We start from the raw sequence: 9,788 nt of genomic DNA, 5'->3' as shown, positions 1-9,788 counted from the left end.
AAGTCCACTTTTTTTCTTTCATCTACTTTTTCTAAAAACAAACGAGCAAGCAAAGCAATTAAGAGCCCATGGAAAACCATGGATGCAAAGGGTGCCTTACACCTTCCCTTTGCATAAATTACCCCCCGAACTTAGATTTCTTAAAAAGGTTTTTTCTGTTTCTTTTAGCCTTTCTGAATTTGTTTGGATAAAATAAAAGTCCATGGCGACTCTTGCTTAACCGCGACATTTCGATCGATAAAAAGTCAGTTCACCGTATTACAGAACTGGAGACTCTGCTGGGGATAATTCGATAAAAGAGGGGTTACCTTAAAAGTTTAGGAATCACTTAAATGTTTTCTATTGTTTGTTTTGTTTGTTTTATTTTTCAGGGGCGTTTTGGGAAAATTGAAGGACGAATCCTATTCCTGGATTCAAGAACACTTAAGACTAGGAGTGGCATAGTCATGGAGACCCCCCTTGTGCATGCTTGGGGTTGGTCAAAATGAAGTTCACACTTGAGTTAGGCCTCCACTGGTTATTGTGTACCTCTTTTGCATGGGAGAGGTTTATGCATGTATCTTTGGGTGCGTCGGAGCTCAAGGACCTTTAGTTACCCTTAACCCATCCTGGCTTTTAGGAACGTAGTGGGAGGGCTATTCTTGGTGCATGCCAAGTTATGGTCGCTACCCGATACTACAGCTCAGATAGGTTTCTTCCTAAAGTATCATTGCGTGGTATGCATTTACCATGTTCGAGGGTGCTTTAGAGGGGGCTGACAATTCTGAGTCGCTTGGTAGAACCCGTTGCTGAAATCTCCTTATCCATAGAAATGCCCTTGGGAAGGACACCTAATCAGACTCCATGCAAGCCATAAGCCAAAAATTGTGTGATTTGTGTGACTTATTTGTGTATGTGCATCATGCATACATGCATCATCCATACATAGCATGACTAACTCCATTCAAGGGATTAAAGGATTGTTAACCATAATTTGTTTTGTAGGTCATGGAAATTAAAGTTCGTAAGCCTTTTTGCCTTAGCTTTAAAGGAGTGCCTACACCTTTGAAGTTGCTTTGTGACAATGTTTCTGGTTCCCTCGTGCTTTCCAAGTCTCTTAATAAGCTAATCAGTTTGGTACGAACTAAAGTGGATGAAGCACTCCTCAACACCATGATCCGGTTTTATGATCCTCTACTACATTGCTTCACTTATAGGGATTTTCAGTTGGTTCCTACATTGGAAGAATTCTCTTCTATTTTAAGGTTGCCGGTACTTGATCAGATGCCCTACACTGGTGAAGAAGAGACTCCTAAGTTGGAAGATGTTGCTGCTGCATTGCATTTGCCTCAATCAGAAATCAAGAAAGTTTGGGTGAATAAAGGAGAATATACTGGTTTACCGATTGACTTCTTGTATAATCAAGCTGACATTTTGATTAATGCTACAAGTATGGATGCTCTTGAAAAAGTTCTTGCTTGCATAATCTATGGACAAGTGTTGTTCCCTCGCTATGATAAAATTGTGGATGTGATTGCTCTCAAGATCTTCATTAGTAACAATCTGGTTCCTACTTTATTGGGTGACTTGTTGCATTCCATCCATCATCGATCATCTAAAGGCAAAGGTTGTATTCTCGGATGCGCACCATTGTTGCATAAGTGGTTTATTTCGCACTTATCCCGTTCTACAATAAAGAATGAAGAAGGTTGGACTTGGGCTCAAAGAATCATCAAGCTTTCCTACGACGATGTTATTTGGAGTCAAAAGGGGTTTGAAGGATCTCACTTGTTCGATAGTTGTGGGGATTTCCCTAATGTACCTCTTCTTGGTACTCGAGGGGGAATAACCTATAATCCTATTCTGGCTCGACATCAATTTGGTTTCGCTCTAAAAGACAAGCCTCGTTCCATATATCTTAGTGCAGAAAATTTTGATTATGGTGCGGACCCTACTGGAAAAAAGAAATTGTTCATCAAAGCTTGGACCAAGGTGAAGAAAATAGGAGTAAGAGAATTAGGAATGAAGAATCACATCCCTTCAGATCTTTATTTTAAATGGGTTTATGATCGAGTGGTTGAGTATGGCATACCATATCCATCCGATACTCCTATAGTTCCAAGGATTACTCCTCCTGTTGTTCATGTGGAAGTAGAACCATATGTACCCGCTCCTAATGAAGACCTTGCTGCCACCATTGCTTGCCTAAGACAAGAAAAAGCTGACTTGGAAAAACGCCTACGTGAAGTGGAGGAAGAAAAAGCAATAATGGCGGCCAATGCCAAAGAGCGCGATAGTATGCTTGATTACTTCTCCCGCAAATGGAAGATTGAAGACTTCATCTCTCCCGATCAGATACAATCATGGGAGCAAGAGATTGATAGACTTGTCCAAGAGAGAAATGAGATGATTAAGGCTCACAAGGAAGAAGTTCGAAGTTTGAAGAGAAAGCGCCGACTCGAAGATTGATTTCCTATTTGTTTTATTATTATTATGTTATTTATTTTTAGAGTATTTTAATGTAATTCTAAAAAAGATATAAAGCCATGAGCTCCTGAAACTTATTATTATTATTATTATTAATAACATTTTTTTTATTTTCCTTTTGATATGTGTTAAAAGTCCTTTAATCTCTTGAAAACATTGCATATGCATAATCATGTCATTCATAAACATTGCATCACAGGTTTCATAAAGACAAATGCCTCATCTTTCCGCTGTTTATTTCAGTAAGAAAGATGGATCTCGAACAATCTGTCAAGAATCTCCAAGCTCAGAAAAACCAGTTCCGAGAAATAATCTTTCACTTGGCCAAGGGGCAAGAAGAATTAAAGACACTTCTGATCGAGAAGGAGAAGGATCAACATAAGCTTCAAGGTAGTGAAGATAGTCGGAAATCCAAACCTAAGAGATCATTTACTCCACTACACATGCCGCTGTCTCAAGCTTTGCAACAACTGCTCAATCAGAACTTGATAACTCTATTGCCTCCATATTCATTTCCTACTAATCCCGCTCCTGGGTATAAGTACCATGCGAGATGTGCTTATCATTCGAATAGTCCTGGTCATGATACAGAGGATTGTGGACCATTGAAGCACAAGATCCAAGACCTCATTGATGACAAGATCATCGACGTCAACTCACCTGAGGAACCTCATATGGCTAAGGATGGGTATAATCGGAAAGGTCGCAATGAACACCACCAATCTGTAGGGGCAATTCTGATCTCTACACCCGTTCCACAACAAAGACACAAGTCGGATACACCTAAGCGTCAATTCACAAAGATCAATATGACTCTGGCCGAAGCGTTGCAACAATTGCTGAAGAAAGGGCTAATCACTTTGAAGGACCCTCCGAGGAATCCTAGTACTTCCTCTTCTCGTTATAATCCTAATGCAAGGTGTGCCTATCACTCTGATAGTCCTGGACATGACACTAATAACTGTTGGACGCTGAAGAATAAGATCCAAGACTTAATCGATGACAAGACCATTGACTTCCACTCTCCTAAGAAACCTCATACTGTGTACGACCGGAAAGATCACGATGAACATAACCAATTTATGGGGACAGTTCTGACCTCTACACTAGCTCCGCAACAAAGACGCAAGGTAGCCGCACCCAAGCGTCAGTTCACAAAGATCAACATGCCGTTGGCTCAGGCATTACAACATTTGTTGAGAGCAAACTTGATTACTGTGAGGGATCCTCCTATAAAGCCCAACACTTCCGCTCCTAGCTATAAGCCCGATGCGAGGTGCACATATCACTCCAATAGCCCTGGACACGATACGAATGATTGTTGGCCATTGAAGAACAAGATCCAAGATATGATCGATACTGGCGAAATTAAATTCCCTCATCCCAAGACTCCTGTAGTGATCACTACTCCCAGGCATAACCACGACAAGACTGACTAATGTCTGAAGTGGATGAACTTTTAATCATTAGATTTACTTTCATTTGCAATTTCTATTCTGTTTGTTTAAAACATTCAAATTATGATAGACATTATCTGTTTTAATAATTATCATCAGTGCATTGCATATGTTTGTCTTGAATAAATTATTTCGCTATCACTCATTTTAAGTTATGTCTTTATTCTGCATATGTTTTTGTGATACTCAACTCCTGCTAAAGTTGTATACCTTTTGAGGGAGGATGACGAAAACGATACCGCAACTTCATACAGTATGCTTTTGAACGGACTATGCTGACGATGTACAAGCATTGTTTCAATTCCTAAACAGTGGAGATATAAGGATGCTAATCCCTCGTCAACCCCTTTGAGCCTAAGGCGTAGGAGTTTTATTCAAAACCTTTGATTATAACCTGGGGCAGGGTAGTTCTCAGTTAATTTGGCTGTGCATTCTATTTTAAGAGAATCATTTAGTACACCTTTCAACAAAGGTTTCAATCACAAGCGTTCATCCGCACACATCAAAGAAGTGTTGGAGATGTCAACCAAAAGACAATGACGGTTCATCAATCATCAAACAAGGCAGTCAATATCTTTCAAAAAAGAAAAATGAAAAAACATATATACAAAGAAAAGCCTGCTAAGTCAAGAAAAAATCAAAAGATGACTTAGGCAAAAATCAAGGCATCCCGCTGACTGTAAGCTCAAAATAAACAGTTCAGGCAAAAGTTAGGGATATCAAAAAAAGATGAAAAAAAAGAAGTCAATAAATTCTTGAACAACTCAAAGTTATGACTACCGAAAGGAAGAAGTGACTGCCATCTCAAAAATTCTCTCTGCTTGCGAATCATCATCATTATCAAAGGTGCAAATCCAAAAGTCTCTTGGAACCTGAATGCATAAGCCGAATTAACTGAGTTTAGGACTGAAGATCATCACGAAGAGGGGTGGGTATAAATAAACTTTGAGCCTTTATCCTTTGTTTCTTAAACCGTGAACCAAGCCACGTTACAACCCTTGAAAGTCCTAATTGAAGCATGGTTAGTTCGAAAGCATACTGTCACCAAAAAAGGGTATCCCGACTCCTTAAGGTTTACTACAAATGTTAAGTTGATATCCTGTTTTTACAAACATCACATTATTACAAATATCATTTTTTTTACAAGTGTCGTGTTTTTACATCTCATGTGTTAAAGGTTTTTCAAAAACTCAAGACAAACGTATGCATTGCATCTCATGAATTCATTATTAAACATATTCTGCTACATAATTTCAAATGTTAGCATCAGAAAGAACTTGCACAGGGTACAACTAATGACTGAAAGTTATCCCGACAGACAAGATTACTCCGAGAAGCAATGTCTCCTACATATACAAGGGGCACGACACGCTTTGCCCAATTAATCTGGGGCAATCCGGTCAAAAATCTCTCAAATGCCAAAAAGTCAAGAGGCATACATCCCAAGTGGGTTTCAAACTATTTCCCGATCAATATGGGGCAATCAAGTCAAGATTCCGAGAATCTTAAAAGCAAAAACAGTCAGAGGTATCGTCCTAAGTTTATAATTACTAGGGGCATGTCACCCATAGTGCATATCTCATGAAGTCCTCGCGAGGCGAATCTTTCCAAATTCCCTAATATCTGGGGGCAAATCTATGCAAGTACAGTTTGATATCTTCAATCAATACTCATTGGCATGTTCTAATCAATACAAATCCAGGAATGGCAAGTGCTATAATACCGGGGGCAACTGTCAAGACACCTATGTCTCCCCACAAAGCCAAGTTCACAAGATCATATCCCCACATAGCAATCCTTCAAGAAGATATCTTCAAACATATTCGTCCCGACCAATACATGGCTCCCCAACAGAGTTAACATCTTCAACACCACCGACACTTTGTTCTTCTCCAACACGGTTTATTAATATCTCTAAATCCCCCAATCAGGGTACATCAAGTTACTGATCATCCCCAAGCAAGAAATCATAAATCCACAGCTGAGCATCCTCAAGACAAGATCACAGTGACATAGAGATTTATCTTCTCAATCAAGAGAATTCGAGTAACATAAATCTTATCCATACATCATATACATCACATGCATATTCATACCTTGCATGCATTTATAATTCATACATAACATACAAAGCGCCCCATTTATTTGTGAGAACTCCATCTCATTCATTACATACATCATGAACATTGCATAAAACTGACATTGTTACCAAGTGAATATTATCTGACAGGTACATTACAAAGATTCGAATCTTATTCAAAGCCTAACGCACGGCACTCCAAACATCTACGGATGCAAATTGGGTAGTCTAACGCACGACTTATCCATCAACCTAACGCACGGTTTTCCAGACATCTGAGGATGCAATTGAGAATAGTCTAACGCACGATTTATTCTTCGATCTAACGCACGGTCTTCCAGACATCTACGGATGCAAATTGGGTAGTCTAACGCACGACTTATCCATCAACCTAACGCACGGTTTTCCAGACATCTGAGGATGCAATTGAGAATAGTCTAACGCACGATTTATTCTTCGACCTAACGCACAGTCTTCTAGACATCTACGGATGCAAATTGGGAAGTCTAACGCACGACTTATCCATCAACCTAACGCACGGTTTTCCAGACATCTGAGGATGCAATTGAGAATAGTCTGACGCACGATTTATTCTCCGACCTAAACGGTTTTCCAGACATCTGAGGATGCAATCAAGATTAGTCTAACGCACGATTTATCTTCAGCCTAACGCACGGTTTTTCCAGACATCTGCGGATGCAAACTAGAAACAGTCTAACGTATGACACATTCTAACTCTCGAGCTTATCAAGTCAGATGGCATCTTTAAGCCCATCTCTAAACAACTACTTCTCAAACACTTCAGTCCCAACATCTAGATGGCATCTTCAAGCCCATCTCAATCATACATTTTCTCCAAACACCTGGATGGCATCTTTAAGCCCATCACCAACAAAGGTCCCTACTTCAGCTAGGGCAAATTTCTTGGTATTCTAGTGTTCAATCATCTTCCACCTTCAGATACCGACTGGCACACAAACCACTCTACATCTTCAGGTTTAAGATAATTGAACAGGGGCAGCTGTCATACCCCAAAATTTGCCCATACATTTCCTCCTATTCAAAATCAGATCAATGCATAAAACTCATAGACACACTCTCCTATACAAGGCTCTGAACTAGGGTTTGGGTCATTCAAAGGAAAATCACTAAATCAATAGCTCAAGGTGGTTCCATAGGGTCACAAATATCCCAAAGAATCTCCATGTAAGGTTTCAAGCCAATCAGAGCAAATTGAGTCCCTCAAATCTTGATTAGGTCAACAGTCAACTCTCAAGGGCAAAATAGTCATTTCAAGTCAATATACAGTCAAAGTTCAAGATATTTGGTCAAAAACATCCTCATAAGCCTAAAATCATCATTTTATCAAGGATTGATCATGATGATGCAAGGAAAGATCAGAGAAGTCAAAAGTCAAAAGTTACTATTTTGGGCATGAACTGAAAAAGTCAACCAAACTTTGAAAATTCACCAAATATTCATACTTCATCAGAAAAATTCCCACTAAAGCTCATTTTAAAGGGAATTCATTCCTCCATCCAATGGTTCAAGAATCAGAGCTCATAGGTCAATGGTTTAAGAGATATGGCTTCATACATTATAGGTCCTTTTCAAAAGTCAACAAAAAGACACTTTTTTCAAAAGGACATAAAATGAACATGGAAAATAATTTTGATATGAGACCAAAGACATTGGTTAGAGGACTCTTCAAGGTTTCTAAAAAGTCCTAGAACCCTTCCATACCTCAAAAATTGAGAGAAATAAGCCTTGGCAAAGTTGAGCTATTTTGGAGGGGAAAATATGAAAGAATTTTGAATTTTTTGCTAATGGGCCTATGTTGTTAAGATCCAAATTTGTTCCTCATGGCATTAGGAGCCCATAAACTATTTCCCACGAATTTCTTTGATTTATGTGATTATTTTGATTTTTAAATCATTTAAAAATGATTAAAAACAAGTAAATTACTAAAAAATCAAATATTCTATCAAAGATATGGTTTGGACCTATTTTGATCAGCAAATATTCTCCAAATTCAATAAAATTTCGTGCATAAAGAATTAAAAAAAGATTGAGTCAATATTGGTCAATTTTAGAAGGTTTCATAACATATTTCCAATCAAATTTTTCCAATTTGCAAATCAAAGATTGAATGAGATTCTCTCCAAAAATAGTTAACCTAATTCACTCTCCCATATATAAGCAAGAGCTGCAGACCTAAAGAACACGGATTGGATGCCTCCAAAGAACCAAATCCGAGTACAAAAGTTCAAGAAAATCTCAAACCACAATTCTGAATTCCAGGCCAATTCAAGGTGTTCTAGCTATTCCAAAACGTTCCTCAAAGATCACTGAAGGTGTTTGGATCGTTCCCTTGCCTCGATACCTCAAGAACACTCCACTGTAAGTCGTTCTTAGTCTATTCGTAAATTGTTTCGATTACATAAATCCATGCATCTTTTTCATGATTGAATCATATATACATGTTTGTCGTGACACATAGATGGTTTCTGGATGTTTAATTGTGTTTTGGCGTTGAGATGAAGGAGATGCCATGTTAGGGTTTATGTCCTTTTAAATTGGGGTTTCTTTAACCATGCAAAATCAGACCTTAGGACGGGTACTATCGGATTCGCGAGGTTGAGGTGAATCTGTCTATGGCCTCGCGCCAAATTTTTGTGGCCGTTTGGCCGTATTCGTTATTTTCAGGTACAAAAGGTTAGGAATTTTACAGCGCTTTGAGCAATATGCGCTGTAAAAGGTCTGTTTCAGAGATTTGAATGAAGAAGACGATGACGCGTCGCTCTCCCATTGGTGGCCATGCGCGCGCGTTTTCAAATGGGAAGCAGATGGATCTGGTGGATTAAGACGCACGAGATGCCATGCACCCTCACCCTGCCAGCCATATGATCTTCATTCAGATTCATCCAACGCATCCCAGTACGCAGGTGCACCATAGACATTCACGCGCGTCCGCATTGAATCAAAAGCTAAGTTTTCCAGAAATTTTTTTTAATTACGCAGACTTTTTATTTTTTATTTATATATATATTTGATATCTATTTTCTTTTTTCTTCTTTTATTTATTATGGTAAAACAATTATATTGTTTTTTTTTATAAAACCTTTTACTTTCAATTTTTTATTTATTATTATTTATTAAAATTATTATATTCATTATATTTAAATTATTAATTTAATTTCCCTTATTTAAATTATATTTAATTACCTATGTTATTTCAAAATTCATAAATACCTTATTTTAATTCCAAAAATTCCTAAAAAAAAATTATGTTTACACTCGATTTAATTTTATTATCCCGATTTAATTAATTAGGTCGTGAGACCAATAATTAATTAAATCATCTATATTTTCTTATTTAATTTCATACCCTAAACAGGGTTTACAAGATCATGCCATACACTGATCTATTTATTTTCTATGCCTTTTCAGGGTTAGCAACATGATTTCTCCCGATCACGCGCCTTCAAAAACCCGAAGTTGAGTAATTCTAGTTAATTTAATTTAAATTATATTTGATTTATCTTATAAATTAGGGTTTTGTGTCGCTTTCATTTTTTTTTTGCCTTGCCTCTTTTCAGGATCAACCTTAAAAGCGCCCTATCAACCATATCAGATCAAATCCGAGGGTTTGTGAACTGCCAAGGCTACGAGTTTGGTAACCCTAAACCTTATCTTATTTTATGGCTTTTATTATTACTTTTGTCAAACCCTGTTGGGATCCGCTGGTTTCATTTTCCCCTTCCCCTTTATTGCTTTATATACTG

General features: G+C 38.0%; 1 protein-coding gene across 1 annotated transcript; it reads left to right on the top strand.

Annotated features, from left to right (window-relative positions):
- The first annotated feature begins 987 nt into the window (after positions 1 to 987).
- Positions 988 to 2,521, top strand: LOC131642770 (uncharacterized). Its single transcript, XM_058912989.1, has 3 exons — positions 988 to 1,606; positions 1,688 to 2,275; positions 2,490 to 2,521. The coding sequence occupies exons 1-3, from the start codon at positions 988 to 990 to the stop codon at positions 2,519 to 2,521; spliced, it is 1,239 nt and encodes a 412-aa protein (XP_058768972.1).
- Positions 2,522 to 9,788: the final 7,267 nt, after the last annotated feature.

The sequence above is a fragment of the Vicia villosa genome, unplaced genomic scaffold (genome assembly GCF_029867415.1).
Source record: "Vicia villosa cultivar HV-30 ecotype Madison, WI unplaced genomic scaffold, Vvil1.0 ctg.005800F_1_1, whole genome shotgun sequence".
Lineage (NCBI taxonomy): Eukaryota > Viridiplantae > Streptophyta > Magnoliopsida > Fabales > Fabaceae > Vicia > Vicia villosa.
Note: the sequence above shows the minus strand (reverse complement) of the source record. Positions and strands in the feature narration are given on the sequence as shown.

What these genes read in the sequence shown, in the direction of transcription:
- LOC131642770 (XM_058912989.1), top strand. Translation starts at nt 988, where the DNA reads ATGGAAATTAAAGTTCGTAAGCCTTTTTGCCTTAGCTTTAAAGGAGTG. An exon ending in TCGATCATCTAAAGGCAAAG is followed by an intron (nt 1,607 to 1,687) that starts GTTGTATTCTCG and finishes AGAATGAAGAAG; the next exon opens with GTTGGACTTGGGCTCAAAGA. An exon ending in CAATGCCAAAGAGCGCGATA is followed by an intron (nt 2,276 to 2,489) that starts GTATGCTTGATT and finishes ATTTATTTTTAG; the next exon opens with AGTATTTTAATGTAATTCTA.